Source organism: Anastrepha ludens, chromosome 6, assembly GCF_028408465.1.
Source record: "Anastrepha ludens isolate Willacy chromosome 6, idAnaLude1.1, whole genome shotgun sequence".
NCBI lineage: Eukaryota > Metazoa > Arthropoda > Insecta > Diptera > Tephritidae > Anastrepha > Anastrepha ludens.
The window spans coordinates 36,955,628-36,982,755 of NC_071502.1; the positions used below are offsets into that span (position 1 = coordinate 36,955,628).

Here is a 27,128-nt window from a genome sequence, read left to right on the forward strand (position 1 = left end):
TATAGCTAGTGGTAAAGAAGTTGAAGTTGGAGAAGCTATTAAAAAAGGCAAGGTAGCGAAACAATTTATTTTTGAAGCACGAGCTTTCTTTTATGCGTTTAATTTTGTAAGGTAAGGTATTCCACAGACGGACAGAGAACACAAAGTATTGACGTTCAGTCACCAAACAACTGTATTTCATCGGGACTATGTTTAACGAACGGCAGGACTTTGAAAACATAAGTCGATATTTAAGGTACCTGGAGTAAAAAGTAAAAGAGTAAAAGTCGTCAAAAGATACGGAAGCAATTTTTTTCGGAAAAACAGAAATATGATCATAACGTTTTTACAGTAGACGTATATTGCAATGTTGTTATACAAAACATTAACCTTTATTACGACACACACTGTCACAAGAAGTATATAACTCACAACCACTGGTATAAAATGTTGAGTTGTCCGTAAATTTCGGAGCATACCATAAACTTTACCTATGGCAATAAAGATGTGGTTGCTCCATGTCAAAGTTCTATTAATTGTAACCCCTAAATTTTTAACAATGTCCACACATTTAATCACAGCGTCATGTAGTTTGACTTCTGTATAGCCATCGAGCTTGATATATTTTTTGTATATAACGATACATTGGGACTGATCAGGATTAAGAATTAATCCGTTGTCAGAAGCCCACTTGCTTGCAATTCTCTGTCGCAAAAAAATGTTTATCATCCATTATCATTCAATTTGTTGTTTTCTAAGAAGCCTTAAAACACTGGAAACAAAATTCTGGTGTCGTGACGATAATGAGCGAGAACGCTTATGTTTGAATCGGCTATAAAACAAAAACGAATCAATATTTTTTCAAACTTTTTTTTATTTTGGAGATTGAACATTGTCATTTATGAATAAAAAATAATATCGTTCAAAGGACTGCCACGACTGGCTTTACAGTAGGCCATTCGATCAACCCAATTTTTAAGCACATTTTCGATTGTTTGGGCTCCAATTTCATGAATGGCAACCTCGATTTCGTGTTTTAAAGCATCAATCGTCTCTGGATGGTTCGCATAGCATTTGTCCTTAACGGCTCCGCACAAAAAATAGTCCAATTGATATCGGAATTTCGGCTGATTATTCGGTTTTCAAAAACGGTAGCCGTCCTGTTGAAACCAAATGTCGTCCATGTCATCCTCTTCAATTTTTGGAAACAACTCGTTGAGCATGTCACGATAACGCTCGCCATTTACTGTAACCGCGGCTCCTCGCTCATTTTCGAAAAAAATGGCCCGATGATGCCGCCAGACCAAAAACCGCACCAAACAGTGACTCGTTGTGGATGCATTTGCTTTTCTACAGTAACGTGTGGATTTTCTGAGCCCCAAATTCGACAATTTTGCTTACTGACATAGCCACCGATGTGAAAATCAGAAAAGAAGAAGACTCACCACTTTGGAAATAGGTTTTTCAATATTTCCGCATTTTGTTCAAGCGTATAGCGTCCCATTTCGTAAATGTCAAACCTTTAAGTAAATTATGAACACATTTGACATGTCATGTGTGTTCTCAAAAAATAGGTGGTTCAAAAAGCAAACGTTATATGGCCCACCCTGTATTTTCCCCTCGAAATCTGTTCATGCAAGTTCAGGTACTTTTGCTAAAGCAAAAAACATTTGAAGATTTGGCTTGCTTAGGGATTATACTTCTGTCCGTAATCTAATACAGAAGTTGAGCGTGTTTTTAATACCATGAATATTTTTAGAACTAAAAACAGTAACCGCGTGTCACTGATTTCCATTAACTCATTACTACATATTAAAAAATACAAACTATTCCTACGGCAGATATCTACAAAGTACTTGATGAAAATTGCATCTCCATCAATTGCATCAACGTTTATACATATGGTATACTCTCAAATCAGTTTTGTGGCCAGAAGTCCAAAATAATGATGAGAGTATTATCTTTAATCTCAATCTGTCATTTATATTACTTTTATACCTGAGACTGATTGGTTCAGCATACAAACAGTAAAGAATACACTAAACGCTTAAATGACACCTAATCCTCCTAAACTTACGAGCTCGTAAACCAGCTGTAAAAATTTATATGAGAAGTGGTTTACATAAATTATGTATTTTTGAGCGCAGTTTTGGTGGGGGTAGAGAGCTAACCTGTCTTGCGTTTTTTCTAGGGTTTTAAAGCTTTTTCAAATCCAAAATTTTACAATATTCTCCAGACGGTAACAACGAACTCGTTCAACATTTCTTGAGCGAATGCATAATAATACACTCGGGAGATATGTTATATGAACAGAAGCTTGAGTAATTTTTTAAGAGTGACAAGGTTTCCCAAATTAAGTTATGTTACTCCAATCCCAGTATAGCCACTAGGTAGTGCAGGTGCACCCCAAGCGCTAATACTTCTGAGTCACTATGGAAGCATTGTAACCAACTAACCATTATACTTATAGTATGTACTTATTGAAATACTCCCAAGCAGTAAAGCAAATACCAACAAATAATATCAAATTGAAGATTGAAGATATTAAGAGAGCCGGTCTACCAAAGTAGATCGGGAGGGCTGCCCATTAACCGAATCATATGTAATTGAGTTTTAATTGCCCAAAGTACAGGAATCTTAATGATACCACTTAATAATATTTTTATATTTATATTGTTTTGTTTACAGAGTTGCTGCATCACAATTAGCTACGTTGGGGTGTCCGGAACTTATAGCACACACAAGGCAAGAGTACGAAGATATTGCTATTCGATTAGGCACCGAGAGAGAATATCTAAAAGCGATGCGAGCAAAAGTGTGGAAGGCACGAGTGGATAGTCCATTGTTTGACTGTAGCCAATACGCTAGAGGGTTAGAAATGATTTTTAAACGAATGTGGGAACGTTTTACAGCTCATGAACTCCCAGATCATATATCTGCAGTGGCAGACAAGTGAATCTTCTATGAGTATATATTTAAATATTTATTATTTTACGAACGCGAAGATAAAAATCAAATGTTATATATAAAACAATTTGATGTATTTAAAAAAGAACAACCAATAAGTTTTTGTCATTTCCTAATAGAAATATGTATGAATATTGCGTAAATACGATTTTTATTTTCAAAGGAATCAATGCATATTCCTAATGTAAGTATGTAAAAAACCAACATCTATAACAGTAAAGACCTCAATATAAATTTAAATTGCAGAAAAGCTTTTGAATAATTTTTGTGGCGCCATTCTACACCTTTATTTGCAAATTTATTCCGCTTTATGCAGAGTGCTCTACTTTCGGTTTGTTTCTCGAACATTTTGAGAACTAACTTTTTTTTATATCGTTACTATAAACACCATTTATGTACTTAAATTAAATAATTTCATAAAATCTCTTAAATGATGATCCAGAAAATATCAAAAACTATAAGGTTGTTATATAATACAATATATAAATGGATGCGATTTGGGAACAAAACGAAAGCAACAAGTTCGCCATTCCATAAGGAAATAGGCCGAAATATTTTCAACATGCTGAACCAAGGAAGTGGCCATTTACACAGGGAAATATTTGGAAGGGAAACATTTTGTTCGTGGGAGAAGGACGGCCGCGGACAAGAGAGGGGATTTTGTCTCCTGTACTGGCGACACGCTTTGCGCTTCTTATTCGTGTTTCCAATCTTAAAACAATTTTTGATAGTTGCTTCATTTGTTTTCTTCTTTTATGGGAGAAAGTTCTGAGTTCTGTGTTGGTTTTAAATCAAACGGAAGAAATAAACGATGACAAACATCAAAATGCTGCTTGGGAAATGCAGTATTATTTTTCCTAGTAAAGTTGGGCATGTTTATGTTGAATTATATTTTTCCCCATTTCTATTTAGATACTAAAGTCAATTATTTATATATGAAGTATTTTTAATTTACTTTTATTTTTATTCATTTACAAAAATTTGTAAACAAAAAAAAAAAAAAAAAAATCATTTAGTATTTAATCAGTTTGCCGTCCACATTGAAATATTTAAGAAACTGTTGACGAATGTTCTCCGGTTTACATGTTAGCTGGTTGTAGAATGTTTCCGAACCAGAAGATGCTAAAGTAGTAAACTCGAAAATGCCGAAAGCCATTGTGCCCGTGTGACCGCGAGTGAAACATGAAAAGAGAATTTCCAGTGTGTCCCTTCCAGATGTCTCCGTGTGTAAGTCGGCACATAGATTACCAGGTTGCTATTTAATTATGGTGAAAAAGAAATTTATGAGGGAATCTTTGGCTGCCACGTCACTTGGAGATTCGGCAGCCGAATTCTGCACGATTCTTTCACATGCATTCACTCACACTCGCCCAATCAGTCGTTGTTCAGATAGCAACAAAGTAACATAAGTGAAAACTGCGTTGAGTTGTTTTCGTATATCACTAACTCAATCTTGTCGCCAGGCGACACACATATGGTGAAAATATTTCAAAGGTAAGCTCTAGATTAACACCGTTATTCGGCTCTGAGCGAATTTGCCAGAATCAGTTGATCAGCTGACGCCACTTGAGGTGTGTTTACAAAAAAACTGAGATTGTGTTGGTGGTATGGGGGGGAAAAATTAACCAATGACACTTCGTTGTCATCTGAACAACGACTGATTGGACGAGTGTGTGAATAGAAGCAGCTCCGAGCCAAACGGGGAAAAAATCTGAGCCTCGAAGGGATCTGGCGAGAATAATAGAGAAAATCCTCCAAGCTGGACGGGCAAATCAACAGCTCCACGTATTTATACTATATTTAAGGCGTAAAATAAATACAGGATTACTTTACCGCTCTGCAAAGTTTTAAAATTTATTTATAAGCGGGAAAGCGGTCTGACAAGCACAACGACCGAATGCCGAATTACTAACAAAAGCAGGCATGGCATATGACTTAGGAATAATAATATTAATATGACTAACGAAAGTAATATTTGAGTCAAAAATTACACTCGGGTCTTCAATTTCATTTACGCGCAATAAGGGCGACATAGAAATGTGATATGAAAGTGAGAGGGTAATAGGATTTTTATCGCAAATATGGATTTCCCGGTGGAGGTAATTTTGGGTGTGGACACGCACGTAAAAAAGTTTCAAAGTCTAAAGATAGACAGGAGAAATACCAGCAGATGTGTGTACTATTACTGGTAGATACCATTAGTATTTCAAACATCGATGTTTTTTCCCTGAGGTTCTATATTTTTCTCGACTTTCCCGTCACTTAAAACAAACGGAGAAGCAAAGTAAGTAAAAACCACAAATACATTTTATAAGCATATTGGTATTGGCAATGCTTGCGCTTGGAAGAATGTAATGACGATGGTAATTATCCGGGCATATGCTAGAAATCGCGTGATTCTTCTCTGAAACCGAATTACTAATCGTGCGAATAGTTAAAAGAGGTGATGGAATTGCGAGTTGTGAAAGTTCGAACTCGATTCAAGGCCAGCTGATTGAAAATAAGCTCGGATTGTCACATGGGATTAAATCGTGTTATTTCATTATATACGATTTACATACATGTATGTATATAAGGGTGTTTTTAAGAGCTTGAGAAATTAAAATGGTAATTTGAGTTCACTTCTTGAACGAGCTGTATTTTATAGACACATAAGCCAAGATCCTTATGTAAAATTTTCGACGTGATCGAAGGACAAAGGCCAACAAATTGAGAACGACGACGAATCAACATTTCGGTGTCTTCTTCACCAAAGTAAATTTCCACAATTTTGAAGCGTTGTTTTGCACGTTAAACGATCTATGATGACTTGACAAACCTTTCTGAAAAGGAATGTCAACCCAGTTCACCATTCTTAGCTGTCAAACCATAGTTATAGATAGTTCTATTGCAGCAAAACAAAAAAAAAAAACACCCTATGCATATATTCTAAAAAGTTTCAAATAAAAATCGGCACATTATCTCGTTTTCAAAACAAAATTTGTCTTTAAATTAACAAATTGAACTGCAGTAACGTGTGCAATACATTTTAAGCTTTCATTCGAAATTTAAAAATTTCGCTTTTAAAAAATGGTCGATCGAAAACAAATAAAGTGCGTTCCATAACTCAGCACAGGGTCTTATTGACAAGTAGATGTTTCCTTCCATATAAAACAACTATCGAGCATTCGTTTTATGGAGAACATGCCTAAGACCACCGCAAAAAAAGGTTGTCTTAAATCATAGCGGTGCTTGAGCTATTTCAAACTTTTACTTTAAAAAGTTTCAAATTTAAATTCATTCCGAGATGTCACTCTACGGATTTCGAATTGACGTTCATAGCTATTCGAATTCAGCAAGGCGAATTTATTAAAGGTGGTTTCGGTAAATCAACTGATTTGTTTTTCTATTTCTTTAACTGTATCAATCCGTTCCATTCAAACGTTGTTGTTGGTCTGTTGCCACCTCCTTTAATGAACGCGCCTCGGAATGCAGTGATGCAAATTGTGTAGAGTTCACGAAAACGAAGCTACGATCGATTCAATGATAATAAAGTTGATCACACATAGGTCTACATGGTTAATTTTTTTATATGAGACTGTTTTCGATGTATTTTTTATGCAGAGCATGATTCCACGATGGTTTAAAAAAAGGGGCGTAAAAAGTCATGAAAACGTGGTGCTGGTTGTTTTAATCCCCACTTATTTTAAAAAACATCACATGCCAGATAATCATAAATACTTATATATACATATGAACGCATTAAAAAAAAACTTTACATTAGCTGTGCCTATACTAAAAAAATACCTATAACCAGTAAATAAAAGTTGATTTGAGCTGCAACTATTTAATAAGCTTTATACGAATTTTTAGTGCTGCAAATACAAATGAATTCGCCTTGGTCTGCTTTGTTTTTTAGGGGACGTTTCTTGGCGAATAATAAGTCGAAGAAGAGATTATATATTTGTTTTGTTAACTAATCTGTTTGGTAAATAATTGAATTGATAAACAACTGATCGGGAAATTATACTGAACCTGGAAAACACAAAAGTGAGTACGTAAAACCGGATTCATAAGTGAACGATATGGGAGATTTGAATACCTAAATAAAGATCGTTCCCACACATGCAAATCGAAAGCTATGTATAAATGTGTGTATAGCTGTGGATTTGATTAACATTTTATCGACGTAGCACTTACATAGGTACATACTCGTACATATATGTAAGTAATGGGAATTCATAAAAGAAAATGAGTTATCGGAAAACCAGAAACCGAGAGAGTTAATCATGCAGACTTGAGCCATATAAAAATTTTAAAGTGGAGAAGATGTTAATGTCAGGAGATCGAATTTTGACTTTCGCAAAATTATTAACTGGTTAAAAAAATAAGACATGCATGAACTGCAGGGAAAGGGTGTTAGTTGACTATTTTGATGTGAACTTTTGAAGATGTGGTTACTTAAGCCCACTAATATGAATGTAATAGGGCTGTCACAATGGCTCTTTAGCATTCGTTGCGGCAACGTTTTTGACTGATGTGACGTGTAAAACGTTCCGTGGTACCACAATTAGAGTATTGCCGCATATACATAAAGAAAGAAAACAATATATGCTTTTATTGTGGAAGCAAATATCATATTTCGTTGTGTATAAACAGGTTTTTGTTGGTTGTGAAATATTATATATAAAATTAATGCTTATTGAAGCGAAAGGGGGTTTTAATAGAATTTATAGTAGTCGTGGACGGTGACTGCGACCATAATTCTGGGACCGGGAAGCACAATCGTTTTCAAAATAACTAGAATTTGAATTGACTCAATTTATTTAAATTCTATTTATTTTTTGTATTCAATTTGATATAACAAAAAACCACCACATAAAAATTTGGGCGACAAAATTGCTCTTCTTTAAATAGTTGTCATTTTCGCCGGACTTGCCATACGGCAAAAGTAGAAAGTTGCCAGGTTTTTCGCAATCCGGCTTGGCGTACGGCACCTATGTGGGTGGGGCCGTCGACTAAAAACCATATAATCTGTTTAGCTTTTTGTCGAATTTTTAACCGTAACGCACCCATTGTGATGGGCCTATAACTCCGTAAATTATATTTGGGTCGGACACTGCATCATGATATTTACTAATCGTGTAGGGAAAAATATTGATGGAGCGTGATACGGATCGCTCTATATTTAATAATTCGCAGATCTGAATCACATAATAAATTATGAGTTCGTCAGTATGCGTCGTTTTTCCATGATTCCTTCCATCCAAGGCGAGTCTATTAAAGGTGGTGTTGGTAAATCAATACTTTGCTTTGACAATCAAACGTACAGAGCAGTGTTGTTGGTCTTGTGCCACCACCTTTAATAACTGCGCCTTGCTTCCATCCAATTTCTTTAGCTTACCGCGTCGACTATAACAAGCGACTAAATCTATTTGGAATAATTTATTTAAACATTAGAAACTTTTTGAAATTTCCTGTTTAATTTTTCAAATTTTGAAGCGTATCATCAATATCAAATTTGTTTGGTCAATCCAAATATACATATGTACGTGTAGCGTTCGCCTTAAGGGAGTACCATGTAAATGAACATTTAATAGGAGCCTTACACTATCAAGTTGGTTGATCAAAGTACATCTTTGTATGGGTTGCTCTTGCAAACATTAAACAACTCATCAAACTACAGTTCCTCGTTTGCGTTCAAGTTTTGTAAATACAAGATAATCAACCAGAGTGATAAAGGTGCTTGAATTGAATATATTGCTTTGGCATATTGGTTGAGACCTGGTTAAAGAAACAACACAGCTCCCAAAACAGGTCAAACGACAATTAAGTTTGACAAATATCAAAACAACTTAAATATTTTTCATGAAACTCATATATGCCTGCAAGAATTGGATGATGGAAACAGGCATAGAAAATTGTGTACTAATACATATTTGCATGTGTATATTGTAAACATTTGACAACCTTATGATTGTTGATTGGCGGCCGTAGACGAATGCCTTCGTGCGTGACTACCATTCGAATTCGGAGAACTTAGGTTCGAATCTCCGTGAAACATCAAAATAAAGAAATAATTGTTCTAATAGCAGTCGCCCCTCAGCAGTCAATGACAAATCTCCGAGTGTATGCCATGAAAAAGCTCCTCATTAAAAATATCTGCCGTTCGGAGTCGGCTTAAAACTGTAGGAGAGACCTAACAACATCAAGCCACACACCACAAATAGGAGGAAGAGCTCGGTTAACACCCAAAAAGGGTGCACGCGCCAATTATGTATATGTATATATTATACATACACTGTTCAGATAGAAAATTTAGTTTTTAATAAATTTTCTTGAAAATTAATAATTATATGTACATATATGTTGTTGCAACACAAATCTTCCCCATACATGCCCCTGAAAATGCTGCTGGAGTGGAGTATCGGCCAGATCCAAATCCGAGTCAATAATGAGCCTAGTTTGAATAATCCAAGAGTGATTAAATAAGACACAAACAAAAGGAAGGGGAATTACTTATTTGTGAAGAGAAAGATCAGGCGAACCACGACAGGTGGTTCTATGTAACCAGATATATATCCGGCCAAGGAATGTCACTTCAACAGCATTTCCCGTATATGTATGAGGAATGTTTATGCTGCTACAATTACAAGAACAACAACCAAACACAAGACGTTCTACGAAGCCGCTTGGTCTTTATTCGCTAAACTATGTTTATGTCGTCGTAAAGCTCATACAGCTCATTGTTCGATCCTCGCCGTTGCCAATGTGCAAAGGCCCAAACATCTGCCGCGGATTCTTTCTCTCAAATACTCCAAGTGACGTCTCATCGGATATTGTTATCGACCAAGCTTCTGCGCCATACGTTAGGGTGGGCCTTATAAAGTGTTAGTTTTGTTTGTCGAGAGAGGACTTTATTACTCATCTATCTTCTTAGTCCAAAATAGCACTTGATGGCAAGCCAGTTATTCGGCTCTGAGCGAATTTGACATATGGCCTCTGGTGACGATCCAGCATGCTTGTCCGGCAGGCTTATATGTGTGCGTGTCGGGTGACACTCGTACTTGCTTCGTGTCACACATACTTGTTGTCGGCTTTTCTTGATGAAAATCAAAAATTTTAGATATTAGCGTCGATCACCCGACACGCACACATATAAGCCTGCTGGACAGCATGCTGGAGCGTGACCAGAGGCCAATACTGCTACAACAACAACAACCAAACATAAACAATTATACACGCATACACATTCGATTGCTATTCGTCTTTCACAATTTACACGCGGCACTTCGTTTTCGTAAATTTGTTTAGTTTAAATGTCACAAATCTCAATATTACCAAGCTATTCACTGAATATTCACAAACGTGTAATTCCTCCTTTTATATGATTTGTATTATTAAGGTGCATGATGCCAGACTTGTTGAATCGCGAAAAATAAAGTAACTCTTTTGGGAAGCATCATCTTCTGTATTCAATTCGCCTTGAATTAATCAGCTGTTTTTGTTGCGATTTTCAGGTTTTCGTGTTGTCAAAGTGCCCTGCCTTTGAGTTGGTGTCTTATTTGTTTGTTTACATTCTCATAGAGATTTTGCCAGTCAAAATACCAAGTTGGAAAAACAAAATTCGTGAGAATGTTGTTGTTGTTTTAGCGAAGTCGTACTTACTTCTATGACCTAATCAAGTATCACAACCCGTTACCGGACTAAGGCCGACTAAAACAAGTATCGCCAGGCGTCTTTGCTTTCGCGCGTCTTCTCCCATTTTTTACACTAAGCGATGATAGGGTTCCTTCGACTTGGTCCTTCCATTGGAGGCATCTTCCCTTACATGCCCTTACACGTCGTTGTCCTCTAACTTGCCATCTGAACACCTTTGCTGGAGCTTCTGCATCCATACGCTCGACGTGGCGCAGCCAGTACAATAGCGCCCCATAACCCCCAAATAAAGCGGATTCAATAAATAAATAATTTGTCACATAAAAAGCACACATTTTGCGCAAATTGATTAAGGAAAAATAATTAAACTATCCCGATATTTTCAGGCACTGTAAAATGATTAACGTGGATCCAAGTGTAAAGCATAGCTGTGAAGATATTTTAGAGCTCAAAGTGGCAAGACATAACCACAATGAGTTGTTAAATATAGACGGAGAGTTAGATATTCAATCCAGCGGTAAGTATATTTTTATTTGTTTTTTAAAGGACTACATAAATTAATTAATGTTGCTTATTTTACGACCGTTGTCATAGCCATCCTTGTGGCAGTACTCCAAGTGCTTTGGCAAATAAGAGAAGAGAACGCAATTTGAAAACATCCTAGCACCTGATTTTCCTATGCAAGTCTTAAATTTGCATCCCTATAAAGTATCCTTTGTCAACATCCTATAATTCGTTTTAGGTTTTTTAATCGTATTATCTCCTCCTATAAACTCAAGCTACTTTTGAAAAATTTTTAAAAGGAAACATTTTACAAGCGACTTAGGTTTTGCTAAACTCTTATGAGCGTAATCATTATAATCTACATTAAATTCGCATTTACATTAAAAAATTTGTGATCTCTTTAATGAAAAAATTTGGAACCTTTTTCTTAGCAAGTAGAAAAGCCCTTGAAAATTTCTTAAAGAATACTAGGCCTCCGGGGCTTCTGAGGTTCCTGTCAATACCACGAAATATTAGAAACTTATTTTTAAAGTCAATGATGCGTAGCAACAGTGGATTTATTAAAAATGTGTCAAAATCATCTTTTCTGGCGAAGCGCATTTTCATCTCGGCTGCTATGTTAACAAACAAAATTGCCGCATTTGGGGATCGCACAACCGCACGTGACTGTTGGGAAGCCAATGCATCGTCAGAGAGTCACAGTTTGGTGCGCATTTTGGAGCGGTTTCATCATTGGCTAATTTTTCTTTGAAAATGCTGCTGGAAACGCCATTTGGGATTACGGTGAACGCTACAAGACATGGTAAACGATTTTTTGTGGTCGGAAATTGACGGCATTGATGTCGACGTTCTTTGGTTTCAGCAGGATGGCGCATCAGCCATACGTGATCTTTGAGAAAAAGAAACAGTGTTTCAAGCATATAATATACCTATATATACATATATTTATAAAAGGAAGTCATGTTACTATTTATAACTCGAGAACGGCTGAAACGATTTGTCTGAAAATTGGTGGAGAGGTAGCTTAGAACTAGGAGACGGGCATAGGATACTTTTTATCCCATTCGAACGCGTTTCCGTGAAATCATATAAAATGTGGTATAACAAAAACGCATCTGATATGGAATAACAAAACGCAAATGGCAGCTAAACGTAATTTTGTCTATGGTTAAGAAAAAAATTTGGTAATATAAATTTTGTCAGAAATATATAATCACAGTAATTTGTATTCTCTTTAAATCATCATTATCAATGCCGTGACCAAGACGATCGAATCTTTCCCTACAAAGCCGTAATGCAAGAAGGATACGAAACACTGCGAATGAAACGACTAAAGAAGCACAAGGAATTGCCCTTGAAGAGCGCCGCGTTAGTATGGCTCGACTTCGTGCTTCTCAATCACAAGAGCAAAGCGAGACAGCCCGTGAAACGGATCGATTGCGATGCAATGCGAAATCGTCGAGCGAATAACAGAGATCAACAAGTAGATCATTTTCAACGCGCAAGAAGAGAATTATCAAGTGCTGATTTGAATCGAGCAGCGTTTCGATATGATTGCAACACTGATTACTGCTTGCATCCTAGCATTTGCATTGGGCCAATGAACGTTGTTTGCGAGTATTGTGGCGCATTGAAGTTTTGCAGAGAAACGCCCGGAGTGTGCTGCCTTAGTGGAAGAGTGATTATTTCCAAAACGTTCAAGACACATTGCAACGTTGAGTTTTGCAATTCAGTAAAGTCCATAAAATACATTTGTAAATATGTCACGAAAAGCAGCGATATGTCGGTTTTAGGCATCCAATCCTCCAATTCCAATGAAATTGAGCGCTATCAAGTTGGTCGTTATGTGAACTGCAATAAAGCGATTTGGCGTATATTCGCATTCCCTATTCACGAACATCATTCTAATGTTGTGCTTTTTGGCGGTTCATGTGGAGAATGGTCAACGAGTATATTTCACGGCTTCGTAGTAATCATGCTTCGAAACATAAGACCACCAATTGATGAACAATGTGATTTACGCGACGATACTCAAAGGAAAATTCGAAGGTGAAGAAGTTCTCATTCCGAGGATCCCGATGATCCCAACATATCTTCCGTTTGAGCTTAAAATACTTCAGTTTCCGATTCGTCTTGCATTCGCCATGACTATTAACAAATCACAAGGCCAATCCTTGAAAGTTTGTGGTCTGAATCTAGAAAACCAATGTTTCTCACATGGTCAATTATATGTGGTATGTTCACGGGTCGGAAAACCATTTGCGTTGTTTGTTCTTGCACCAGATAATAAAATAAAAAATGTCGTGTATCACAAGGTGCTTAACTGAAGAGTGCAATCTATTAAAGCTTCATTGAAATATTTGATTAATAAAAAAATTAACTTAATAAAGTCAAAAATATGTTTTTTATTGCCTCTAGGGCGGAACAAAGTTCGCCGGGTCAGCTAGTTTGAACATAAAAACGAAATTCTCCCCTTAATATAATATAAATATGTAAATGCTTTCAAAGAAGCGACACATGAAACGTCCAACAAATAAAGGCAAGATTGATTGTTGTATATATTGTCTTATATGTATAATACTTATGTTTATATTCTTAATGTGAGCTGTAACGTAAATACGACTAGTTTAGATTGCTTTCCTAAACTAGTTTATATTTTTTTGTTTTTTATTTCATTTTAGATACCTATACAGTTCAACAAGCTGTTAATCTTTTAGGATTTGGATGGTTTCACGTTAAACTATCACTGTTTGTTGGACTTTGTTGGATGGCCGACTCTATGGAAATGACTATACTTAGTATTATTGGGCCAGCAATGCAATGCGAATGGAATATATCAACTTATCAGAAAGCTCTAATGACGACAGTCGTATTTTTAGGAATGATGATTAGTCCTTCATTTTGGAGTCAATTAAGTGACCGATACGGCCGAAAATCTGTAAGTAATTAATGCCGCATACATAGAACATAGGCTAGAATAGAAGCATCACTAGTATAGCATATATTTCTGTTAGAACAAATAGATAATAATATAACCGGCTTATATTCAATATCTTCTATTTGCACTTTTTACGAAAATGAAATTTTGATGGTAACCTTATTTTTGAGTTAGCTTTCATCCATTACATCCACTAGACCAACAAAAATGTTTTGTGCAAAACGACAAACGAATGTCGAAAGAAGAGCACGAACTATGTATGTACGTTAAACAGCCGACTGCAGCTAGAAGCATAAGACGACAGTGCGAATGGAACGGCTTTTCGTCATTTCATTTTATGCAGACATCCTACTGCATAGGGCTAAAGAAAAAAAATCAGCTAGTTTATTTTTTTTAATTAACGATTCTTATTAATTTGTTTGGTCTTTTGCGCAGTTATAATGAGAGCATAATTCTACTATGCCTATATTTTATAGATATTTCTATACATAATTCGTTTATTCGTGGTGTGTGTGATCAATAATATAATTATAATGAATACTTATATTTGATAAAGGTGTGTTATTTAAAGTACTTATGTAAAATTATCTTTTTCTTTTTTGCTTGCCTAATAATTATTGTCCTGTTTATTGGAACCATAAGAGCCATATTCCGCCATTTTTATATTTGATTTTGACCAACACTATGAATTATTAAATACCTACTCACATTTATATTTTATAATATAATTCAATTCCAGGCCTTAACATTTTGTGGAGTGCTGCTTGTGTTGTATAGTTTACTCAGTTCTGTGGCTCCCAACTTCACCTGGCTTTTAATTTTACGTGGACTTGTCGGCTTTTCTATCGGATGCATTCCGCAATCGTAAGTATTTAATCACTATAAACAACTTGAAACCATCCAACCATTATAATTATTGCGTATATGAATAACACTTACTACTAGAGTTGGGTTTCGGGAATTTCCCGACGGGAATTCTCGAGAAATTCTAGATATTTTTCCATCCCGAATCTCGAGAATTGAAATTTTTAGCATTTCGGGAAGTCCCGAATCTCGAGAATGTTTCAAGATTTCTCGAGAAAACCATTTTTTTTTTTTAATTTTTGTTGTCAAATATTAAGAGAAAAAAACAGTTTTTCAAAAGTAAAAGAATACACATACATATGATTAATACCTGGAAACACCAAACTGTAACGGCCATTATGTTACAAAGAATCGCACACTACATACTGTTTCGCAGAATCACATACAATTCACACCATAGTTTCAATTGCTATGCGAAAAGCCACAACAGTATAACTGTTCCATTTGTTTGTTTGTTTTTTTTTTTTTGTTTTAGGGTGACTACAGAGTAAATGCTAGATGCGTTGCTATGCTATGTCGAGGGAAAGCACTGTAACATCAAGCTAATGAAGTTTAGTTTTATGTGTTTCTTATATGTAGCAGCAGTTAAGCAATTAGAAATGCTTTGAAAATAGTCAAGCAATTTCAATTTGTTCGCAGACTGCACAGACGACGGTTTTAAATTTATTTTTTGTAGTGAGCGGGTGCATTTCATTTTGTGGTACCTGATTAAGTATAAATTATACACCGTATAATAAAATATTTTGTGGTCCAAATATTACTTATTTTTAAGTTTTGAATCGACGTATCGTTGACTGCGATTACCGGTTAGTTACTTCCTTTAAAAACCAAAATTTAAAACAAATTTTGAATTTTTAGCATTAAAAATCATGAGTTCAGAATACGAATACGACCAAGTGTGGCAGCTTTTCAAGCGATTTGACGACGAAGCAACATGTTTGAAATGCAATAAAATCATTAAATGCAAGTCATCGTCAACATCTGGACTTCACCGTCACATGGAGAGGATACACAACATGAAGCGAAGGGAACATGAGGCTCCAAAAGAACAGCCACCAGCCAAGAAGACCCGAACTCTTCACAACTTTTTCAATACTTCTTCCTCGCCTGAATCGCTTGAACAAATTGTTGCAAAATTGGCTGCAAAAGATGGAATTCCAATAAACGCGATAACAAAAAGTGAGTTCATTCGTAATAGTATCAGCCGCTTAGGATTTCATCTTCCAAAGTGTCACAAAGCTGTTCTGGGTTTGGTTATGAAGTACTGCACGAAAATAAAAAGCGATTTGAAGATCAAAATTGAAAATTTTAAATCTGCACAGCGTAAGTTCAGCTTGAGCATCGACGAGTGGACAAGCGTGCGAAACCGACGTCACATGAACATCCATATATATTATGACGATGGACAATCTGACAACCTTGGCCTGGTTCGCATTCAGGAATCATGTCCCGCTGAAAAAGTATATGAGCTCGTAAATCCAAAGCTTTCAGACTTCAATATAAAACTACAGTCCGACATCGTGGCTATTACAAGTGATGGTGCCAGTGTCATGATCAAATTTGGGAGACTATCACCAGCGCATCAACAGATTTGCTACAATCACGGCATACATTTGGCGGTCATGGAGGTAATGTACCAGAAACGAAAAGTCGCAAACAGGATATACGATAGTGGCGTAAGCGATGGAGACGATTCGGATGATAGAGGCTCCGATGAAAATGAAAACAATGCAGCGAGTATTTCATTTTCCGACATTAATGCGGAAAACGCTTCCGATGACGAGGACGACAATATCGTATTTGTTGCTGACAAGACGGTCACTATAAAGTCTGCATTTGAAATCGTAAAAAAGGTTCGCAAGATAGTTTTGAAATTCAAGAACTTGCCTGTACGGGATGCCATCTTGCAGAATTATGTTAAAGAGGTCGAGAAGAAAGAGCTTTTCTTGCCGTTGGATTGCAAAACACGTTGGAATAGCCTGGAAACTATGCTAGCCAGATACATTTGCATCAGCAAGCATGTTCGTAAGGCGCTCGACACTCTTAATTTAAATTTTATGGCCACTACTGACGCAGAAGAAAAGTATTGCGAGGATATCATAAATGCTCTTAAACCTATACGTGTTGCTGTAGAAGCACTTAGTCGCCAAAATGTGAACTTACTTGCTGCGGATGCTATTCTCAAATTTTTGTTCACAAAATTGGAGAATCAGCACACCGAATTGGGCAATGAATTCTTATCCAGCCTAAAAAAAAAACTTAACAGCTCGTAGATCTAGCCGTTTGTTATCGGCCTTTAAATATTTACACGATCCAGTTAACAGCTCTAGTGACAAATCTGAACTTTTCCACACCTGTTCTAAAACAGAATTGATAAAAGAAGCCGAAAACTACTTGGTTCGTCTATTTTCTACGAGCATTCAAGAAGACCAAGCAGTGTCTAGTTCTGACGATGATGACGTATTTGCAACCAACAACGTCGATGAAGAAGATATGGCGAAACAGCTTGAAAAATACGTTCAGCAATGCTCAAAACCGAAAGCAGACATTGCGCAACATGCGGTGAACCAGATGTTTTCGTCGCTTAGAAACGAGCTAAAACTATATGAAAAAACTGGAGAGAAAACACAAAATGTTGAAAGACTGATCGGAGCTTTTAACACTGTTAAGCTAACATCGACTCAAAATGAGAGGAATTTTTCTACAGCGGGTAGTTTTGTGTCCAAAAAGCGTACGCGATTGTCAGACGAAGCCATTGACAGTCTGTGTTTTTTAAAACACCATTTTGTGAAATAATGTTTACAATCACTTTTTTCCCCTATTTTAATAAGTATAATCTTGAATTATTTTTGTTTTGAATTTTTTTGTAATTATTTTTGTTTCACTTTTTTGTTTGCAATAATTGAAATAGTAATATTTTCAAATATTTTTTTATGTAATTTATACTTTAATAAAAATAAATAAAAATAATATTTTATGAAATTCATTGCTCTTACACTGGTTTTAGATTTTTTTTTTAATTTTTTGGAATTTTTCCCGAATTTTCGAGAATTCTCGAGAAATCTCAAAAATTATTTTCGGGAAATCCCGCATCTCGAGAATTGAAATTTTCGTTATTTCGGGAAATCCCGATTCTCGAGATTGGGATTTTCTCGGGAAATACCCAACTCTACTTACTACCAAGCCACTGAATTTAATAGCAAAAAAAAAAAGATAAATTTAGTCAGAAGCTTGAAATTTTATTTGACACCCATCAAAAGTAAAGTAAAAAATGTAGCCGCTTAGTTGTCAATGTCACCAAACAGTTACCCAAAATAGTTGACAAAAGTGGTGACTTGCAAACACTTTACCCCAACCTCCTTCAGGAGTATACATACGTGTTGCATTTTTCTCAATTCTACCGTATAAAAAAAATAAGTTTGCACACTGCTTACTACCTCGATATTAAAACTGTCCAGTGAGGTGGGTGTGCATTTCCGCTGACTGCTTGTTTAATGAAAGGAGGTACTTCATCTTATGCTCGTTCCACACATTTCAAGGTGAATCTCTTAAAGGTGATATGACTAGACCAGTTGACTAGTTTATGCTTTCCTTTTATCATGTACATTAGGATGTCAGCACAAAATGAAATGACGAAAAGCCATTCCATTCGAACCATCGTCATATTCTTCTAGCTCGCAGTGCATGTCGGCTGTTCAACGTAACTCGTCCTTTTCTTTTCTTTTTTACTTTCGAGACATTCTAATGTACAAAACTTTGTTGCTGGTGTAGTCACCACCTTTAATAAACACCCCTTGACATGTGCGCTTCGCATCTTTATCCTGATTAGAAAAGGCATAACTAACGGCGCGATTGTAAGGACCGATGATATCAATAGCAGTTGTGCGATGCAAAATTGTGAGAGTAGTTTCGGACGCCACGTCATCGGAGACTCGGCAGCACAATTCTGCCCGCACATTTCACACGTATTCTTACGCTTGCCCAATCAACTGTTGTTGAGATGGCAACGAAGTAATATGAGTACAGACTGTGTCGAGTTTTTCTTATAACACCAACACAATCTCAGTATTGTCGTAAACAAACCACCGTTACATCTCAAATGACGACCACAAATCAACTGAGTCCTTCAATCGCTGAGAGCCGATTGACGGTCTGATGTTGGCCGCACCTTCTCAATTCTTTTCACCACGATTTTACGCACTTTTAAAACTGTGATGGTGCGCGTTTTAGCCTTTCGTATAATACGCTCGAGATTGCATTATATGCAATGTTTGGGAGACTAATTTCGCAATAGATCGGACAGAATTCAGAATTACTCTTATGGGTTGCTCACATTGCACTTAAATTCCAATCTATAAGTCAGGGCCGCAGCTAAAGAGGTGAGTAAAGAAAAAGGTTAGAAGAAGATTCTGCTAGTTTTAATTTTTGAACTTTTTGATAGGAAAATATCGTACTAGGAAAAGCCAAGAAGCGAGGGCACTGATTATATTCTTTGAAAATGTTTACCTCAGATTGTTTTACACCCATGCCATTCTCGACCCATTATGATGCATATAAGAAATTGTATTGTACTAGTAACTGTTCGAAATCTAATTTAAATATGTTTATTTTTCTTTGCAGTGTTACTCTATATGCGGAATTCCTTCCTTCAAAGCACAAAGGAAAGTGCGTGGTCTTAATGGATGTAAGTTTTTAACATTCATGAGAAACGAGTTATTAAATACAGCAACACGAGTATCTGACACTTTATTAGCGACCACATTGAACATTTATTGTTATCATTTTGTCACCGTCGATTTCTCTCGTTATAATTGTTATACATAATTGTATTGAAAAGATTTTTAAATGTGTGCTATTTAGCAGACCGTTATTCGGCTCCGAGCGAATTTGGCAGGAGCAGCTGATGGGTTTACTTCATTTGGGATGTGTTTACAAAAAACTGAGATTGTGTTGGTGATATAAGAAAAAATCAACCAATGACACTTTGTTGCCGTCTGAACAACGACGGATTGGACGAATGTGTGAATATGTGTGAAATGATTGTGTAAATTTCGAGTGGCAATAAGATTGTGTTAGTGACATACGAAAACAAATCAGCACAGTCTTCGCTCATATTGTTTCGTTGCTATCTGAACAACGACTGATTGGACGAGTGTGTGAAAACAAATGAAATGATCGTGCAGAATTCGGCTGAATCTCCCAAGTGACGTGGCAGCCGCAGTTTCTGACACAATTTTTTTTCACCATAGTTAAAGAGCAAAGGATGATATATTTACCAGGTTTGCTCTTTAACTATGGGGAAAAAGAATATTGTGATTGGAATTTCGGCTGCCACGTCACTTGAGAGATTTAGCCGAGTTCTGCACGAACATTTCAATTCCCTACAAAGTTACTCTCTGATCATATTTAACTAAATGATTTTTTTATTTTTTTTAATCTGTTTTTTTTTTTTTATTTTTCAATAATATTTAACTATGATAAGAAATATTTTTGTATTTTCAGTGTTTCTGGGCTTTGGGGGCTTGCTTTGAAATTGCCTTAGCATTGGCAATTTACCCTAACTTTGGTTGGCGATGGCTTTTAGGTTTATCAGCCGCACCATTATTATTATTTACATCTTTGACACCGGTAAATATATATAGATAAGTTATGAATTAAAATGTTTGTGCTTTACAACACAAATATTAGTATTATTCTAATCACTTAACTTTGTTCAAAGCAGAAAATTATGTCTAAGTATTTATATCTGTATCTACATGAAGGTGTATCAATAGATCTTTAAGGTCACAGTGTAAATACCCTCATAATAATAATATCTATATCTATGTACAATATATACCTACATTTATATCTATGCAGATCTATTTTTATGACACAGTGACACGAACCTGAGAGGTCCAATTACACTATGCAACACAAACAAAAATAAAAAGGTTATGCCGGTAAATAGCAAGAGTGATAAAATACAAATCGGGGACTTTTTACCCCGGTCCCGGAGTTCTCAGAGGGGCCCGGACTCGAGAGTAATTCGAATTATATGAATTAGACATAATTGGAAATGCGGGCCATTTGCAATTTTCCCCCAGGGCCCGGATATGCTCTCTGCGGCCCTGTGGATAGGTATTAACTCATTCGTTCATCTACCCTTAGGTGACCTGTTCCACCGGTCCTACCTGTGGGCGATCGAACGACGCTTTTCTTCTGCTGGAATTTCTTTACGCCTTGCTCTATCGTCTTGTTTATTGACTTCATTTCCTTAGCCAGAATGTCTACCAGGATTAGACCTGCAATGACGGAGGATGCGTCATCGTAAATTGTATGGGAGTCGCAGATAGTAGGTAAAGTATTTTTGCGTAGCTAATTATATTATATACTGACGACACTCAATTGTCAAATTCTCTACATCGTAGGTATAGAGGACCAAAAATTACATGTCGTATAAGCGACTTGAAAGCTTGCGTCTGTACTTTTAGTGGGAAAAAAGTTCCCACTTGTGGAATATCAGGATAGGAAACTACATGATCGGGCAAGCGTTCTGGTAGAGAGGAGTGAAAAATATATGTTTGTCGGTGATTTGAAAGTTTATGTCAGAATTTTATTCTAGAGGGATCTAAGTTTGCCACTTTTCTACATTCTTATGATAAATCGCCATAGGAAACTATGTAATCCTTGCTATTAAGATGTATGATGTGCTCATCTTTAACTCCTCAAAAGATGGATATTTTTTGTCTCTTTTGCGGGAAAGATAAAAAAACGCTGTAGCGAGTTAAAAGGTCTCTTCTTTTCGCCAAGCGCTAGCAAGTGGCGATTAGATGAAGCAACTGGTATAAAAGAACTTGTCTTAGCAACGCTGGAATAGAGTTGCCTAAAATTACATTGAGTTATACTCGTACCAGTTTTATGAGGTATAACCAAACACGCTAGTGGCTCGATAATTTCGTTTTTGGTTTCACATGTAAAGTGAACCGAGCAGAAAGATAGCGAGTAGAGAAGTGGATAATAGAACAAAATATTTGTCTTAAAGTCTACTTTGGCCACCCCACCCATTTTATCATATTTTAAAACGAAAATATGTAAATACTATATAGTTATAATATAACACTTTGTAATTTATTATTAAAACAACATATACATTTTTAGTGGCTTACAGAATCTGCACGATTTCATACCTTGAATGGGAACAACGAGAAAGCGGTTCGAGTTCTGGAGCAGGTATGACAAGCTTTTTTTATGAATAAGATAAAATCCCACTACCCCCATAGGATAAACTCTAGAAATCATTTTTATAGAAAATGAGAAAAGGCAATTCATATTTACAGAATAACAAAATTGTGTGACCGTTGATATAATGCCATAATTAGCTACATGATCTCGAAAATAAGCAACGTTTCATGGTTTTATTTTTTTATACAAATCTGAAAGAATTTTAATAGAGCCGAAGTCAACTGATGTCTTTTAATTATATATTATATTATTAACATATACCAATCCAGTTAACTGCATATTGAAGTGTATCCGAGTATAAAGCACCAATGCCTAGACGTTAACATTTCATTTCAAATTTCATTGCAAAAATTAGCTTGATAAAAACTAATAATAAGGTACTATTAATTTGGTACAGCTATAATACACGGGCTGAAAAATCCCAAGCCTAACACAGATGTGGCACTCGTTTTATTGCATTCACCTCTTTCTCAATTTGTAGTAACCTTAAAAAAATAGCTATTAAATTCCATGTTAGTCTGTTCATTAGTTCGTGAGTTATTGTGCTAAGAGTGACGCTACTTTTGTTATTTTCAAAACAATGGAAATGAACAAGAATTTCGTGTTTTTCATTTTATACTGCTTCTTGATTGGGAAAAATACGAAGCAATGTCTTGGAAAGTGTTATTGGGACTCCGCTCCATCAGAAACAACAATCAAATGATGGTTTGCTGACTTCAAACGTGGTCGTAGAGACACCGACCAACACCGGCAACACCAGAAAACATCAAAACAATCCACAAAATCATTTTGAATGATCAAAAAATGAAATTTCGTAAGCTAGCTGACACCGTAACGATATCAAAAGGTGTTGGCTTTAAACGGCATGAACATTTGACTATAAAAAATATCTGTTCAAAGTGGGTGCCGCGTCTGCTCATAATTTTGTTTCATCAAGACAAGGCACATTGTCACTTAAAAAATGCTCGCCAGTAAGAAATTTCGGCCGAATGAAGAGTTCATCGCTGAAACTAAGGCCTATTTTGAGGCAAAAGTTACATTATTCTACAAAAGTGGTATTGAAATCTTACGTTGATAAATAAAACAAAAAAACCTATTTTCTTTATTAAGCCCGGGACTTTTCCGCCCATGTGTTATATAAAGGGATAGGAGAAAATGTTTGGTTATATATTATTTAGTCACTAACCAAATTAAAATATTGAGCAGAATATTGAAAGCACGTCCGAAGCACTGTTACTTCGAATCAAATAGAATTGAGAATATTTGAGTATTGGGAGGTAGCAAATTTGTTATGGAAAATTTTTTAAACTCGAGTAATAATTTGTATACTATTTATTTACAGATTGCAAAGGACAATAACCGTCAAATGCTGATTGGTCGTTTGACGGTCGATCGGGAAACTAATTCACCTGCTCATATGAGAACATTACTTAAGCCCGAATTAAGGAAAATAACATTATTACTGTGGTTTATATGGATGTCCTGTGCGTTTTGCTATTACGGCCTAGTATTAATATCTGCGGAACTTTTCCTTAGAGACAAGGCAGATTCAATATCAAATCAAGATTGCAATACATTCAATACACAAGATTTTATGGATCTAATGTGGATTACTTTCTCCGAATTCCCTGGTATATTTTCAACAACAGCTGTTATTAAACGGTATGGCAAGAAAAAAACAATGGCTCTGCAGTTCTTAATTTTTTCTGGTTGTGTTTCATTACTTTCGCTCCATAAAAGGTAAGCTCTAGTTGACCTAAATATTATAAATATATAAGTGTGTATAGATTTATAGAACTAAGTCCATAAATAATATGTATATGGATATAATTCACGCTTACACCCCTTTTGGGTGTTTAGCCAAGCTTATCCACCTATTCGTAGCTTGTGTCTTGATGGTGTTTCACAAATGGAGGGACTAACAGTTTTAAGCCGACTCCGAACGGCAGATATTTTTTTATGAGACGCTTTTTCATGGCAGAAATACACTCGGAGGTTTGCCATTGCCTGCCGAGAGGCAACTGCTATTAGAAACCACTTTTTCTTAATTTTGGTGTTTCACTGAGATTCGAACCTACGTTCTCTCTGAATTCCGAATGGTAGTCACGCACCAACCCACTCGGCTACGGCGGCCGCCACATTATTATACTTACCACAAATCTCTCGGAAAGTACCGTCTCTTTCGCTTTGGGCAACAGCAAATCATAAAATGAGGAAACAAAAATATTTAAATGTAAAAATCAATGTCAATTAGTATACAGTTTATCGAAAATTACCATGGTGAAAAAAATTCTAGCGGTTTGCTCTTTAACAATACGTAATTCGGCTGATGGACTGATGTCACTTGGTAGGTATGTGTTTACAAACTGAGATTGCATTGGTGATATACGAAAAAAATCAACCAATGGTTCACTGTCGTCTGAACAACGATTGATTGGACGAATGTGTGAAATTATCGTGCAGATTTCAGTTGGCGATAAGATTGTTTTAGTGGTATATGAAAAAAAATCAGCACTGTCTCGCTCATGTTGCGTTGTTCCTATCTAAACAGCTACAGATTGGAATATTGAAATTATCGTGTAGATTTCGGATGGCGAATACTCCCGTGACGTGGCGGCCAAAGTTCCCCTCACAATTTTTTTTCACCATGGTTATTGGCAAAACCTAGTAATCTATCATCCTAGCAATAGATGGATAATTATTCGTTCGTTACCTTTTTGCAACTTTTGTGACTCACTGCAGCCAAAAAAAATTATTAAAATATCAAATATATTTTATGGTATTTCCATTACAGAAAAAAATTGTATATTTTTTTATTGTTAAATAACATGTTTTATTTAATAACAAGAAATAACCAAAAAAAAATTTTTCATAAAAAAGATATGGCTAATTAAAATAATTCAGTTACAGTTTTGAGGTTACAGCTGAAATGATGCAAAAAACATAAACACATTAATATTTCGATTAAATTAAATTTTCGAGATCAGAAGCATTAGACATTTTGTGGTTTCTTATTTTATTTTCCAGCACTGACTGCAAATTCTCAATAACGTTGAGATCTGGACTCTGTGCAGGTGTCTGTACTACATGTGGTCATTTCCAGATAAGCCAAGTTTTTACAATACCAGACGTATGCTTGCGATCGTTGTCTTGGTAGAACCTAAACGAATCCCTAATGCGCATCTTATCCGCGCTTTGTACTAAATTATCTTTTAGCAGATCCAAATACATCTCCTTATTCATGTTTCCTTCGATAAATGTGAAATTTCCGACGCCTGAATAGGACATGCAACCCCATACCATAACATTGCCTCCGCCGTTTTTAACTGTAGAGCGCAAATTACATGGTTGAAGCGCGGTGTTTGGTTCTCCCATCAGACCTGAAAATGTTAAATTTGCTTTCATACGCAAAATCAACGGACTTCTAGAACGAATGTTTTAATGTTGTCTGCAAAACTCTATTCTTTGTTTTCTATTACGAGCATTAATCAACGGCTTATTTCGGCAGTTCTTCCATGAAAATTTTCTTCGTACAGAACTCTACGAACAGTTTCAGGGTTACAGATCTTGCTTAAGTATTTTTCGACTTCGTTCGTTAATTTTGGAGCGCTTAAATCGGGTTTTTCTTTAACTTTGCGAATAATCCACCTCGTATCTGCATCATTAAATATTTTATTTGGCGTAGATCTGCCCTAATCTTCTAATAGCAACAATTTCTTTCAAATGAGGTCCGTTTTCCCATTTAAAAAAATTTAAATGTTTTCAACTTTTCTTTTTTTAAGAATGGCTTAAGAGACTAAGTTAAACAGAAAAAAAAACATTTCACCGTTATTGCATTCCCAGAGAAAATATAAAATACACTGCATCATTTAAGCTGTGAGTATATTTTGATGAGAAAATTATTTGTTTCTATATTTTTTCAGCAAACTTTGTTTTTGTTATTGTTCTTTCTGCAGTGGTAAACAGTACATACATATATCATTACAACATATATACATACATATATCATACAAAAGTATCACCTGCATCAAATAAGCTGTGAGTCACCGTATATATACATACTATATATAATTGACACGTACACACTTTTTGGGGTGAAACAAACCGTCGCTTCTATTACGTGCGTCGAATTTTAATCGTGCCTCGAATCCCAATCTCATTAGACAATTTTTTTTTTTACTTAAAGAAAAATATCAAATTGAACTCTAAACCTGGTTTTTTCGATATTTTGGTTTTTGTTTATGAAATATGGCGTTTTTCCAACAAACACTCAATATGTATTTGAGGCTTTTTTATACTCGTAACGATATCATATTGTATAAGTATAATTGAAAAATGTTTCTTTATTCTTTTTAGCCGCATCTACACCATCTCGATCCTATTTATTGCCAGAGGAGTCATATCTGGCCTATTTCAAGCTGCATATATATACACACCTGAAATTTATCCCAACAATTTACGCTCTGTAGGAGTTGGTGGATGTTCAACAATAGCTCGGATTGGCGCGATGGCTACACCATTTATTTCTCAAGTACTTTTACAAACCTCAGCATCAAGCGCGCTCATTATTTATAGCTTAGTGGGTTTATTATCTGCAGTCGGTTGTATAATACTTCCAGATAATCAAGTTTTAGCATAAGTTTAGGTATTAGATGGCGAAAATGTATTTTATTGAATCAAAAAAATTGTATGTGGAACAGAATTGACAACGAAATGAGCGAGATGTTATACTATTAAAATATACAGAAGGTTTGTAATCATAACAGAAAAACCTAAATAAGATCGTTGAACTATGAGTTTTCTGCCGGCTAGCGTTAACATAGAAGCCGCATACTTAAACAAGAGCAGCAACTCTACGCAAAGAGAAGAAAACACAACAACAATTCATCAAATAATAACAATTGGATTGTTCCAGTACTTTCGGACAATAATTGAGCAGCCGCAAAAAGGGCTAAAAAGCCTTCCAGTACGGAAGCATTCTCTGCAACTGTCGTACGGAGACGGAGAAGGAAAA

General features: G+C 35.8%; 2 protein-coding genes and 1 long non-coding RNA gene across 7 annotated transcripts in view; 2 read left to right on the plus strand and 1 right to left on the minus strand.

The window, feature by feature from the left end:
• Positions 1–3,089, plus strand: part of LOC128867826 (UDP-N-acetylglucosamine--peptide N-acetylglucosaminyltransferase 110 kDa subunit) — a 28,033-nt gene extending 24,944 nt beyond the window's left edge. For both annotated transcript variants that reach the window (XM_054109365.1, XM_054109366.1), the window contains exon 10: positions 2,668–3,089. In XM_054109365.1, coding sequence (XP_053965340.1) covers positions 2,668–2,935 — 268 coding nt within the window. In that variant the 3' untranslated portion in view covers positions 2,936–3,089. The remainder of the gene's footprint in view (positions 1–2,667) is intronic.
• Positions 1–16,544, minus strand: LOC128867828 (uncharacterized). The gene is made up of 3 exons (XR_008455030.1): positions 15,188–16,544; positions 14,735–14,915; positions 1–239 (listed from the first exon to the last, which is right to left on the minus strand). It is a non-coding gene; the product is annotated as an uncharacterized LOC128867828 (long non-coding RNA).
• Positions 6,810–26,896, plus strand: LOC128867827 (synaptic vesicle 2-related protein). Of its 4 annotated transcripts, none has more exons than XM_054109369.1 (9): positions 6,810–6,979; positions 10,971–11,101; positions 13,770–14,026; positions 14,766–14,890; positions 19,511–19,574; positions 20,393–20,518; positions 22,031–22,102; positions 23,457–23,854; positions 26,471–26,896. In XM_054109369.1, exons 2-9 carry the CDS (start codon positions 10,981–10,983, stop codon positions 26,751–26,753), a joined length of 1,446 nt encoding a protein of 481 aa, XP_053965344.1. In that variant the 5' UTR covers positions 6,810–6,979; positions 10,971–10,980; the 3' UTR covers positions 26,754–26,896. The 4 variants fall into 4 exon arrangements, with proteins under 4 accessions (XP_053965344.1, XP_053965343.1, XP_053965346.1 ...); XM_054109368.1 differs by having other exon boundaries at positions 6,811–6,975; XM_054109367.1 differs by lacking the exon at positions 6,810–6,979 and adding an exon at positions 7,253–7,343.
• The last annotated feature ends 232 nt before the right edge of the window (positions 26,897–27,128 follow it).

Coding starts and splice junctions, on each gene's coding strand:
- LOC128867827 (XM_054109367.1), top strand. CDS start 7,324: ATGAACTGCAGGGAAAGGGT. Junction 14,891..19,510: donor ATCGGATGCATTCCGCAATC/GTAAGTATTTAA, acceptor TTTTCTTTGCAG/TGTTACTCTATATGCGGAAT. Junction 19,575..20,392: donor AGTGCGTGGTCTTAATGGAT/GTAAGTTTTTAA, acceptor TTGTATTTTCAG/TGTTTCTGGGCTTTGGGGGC.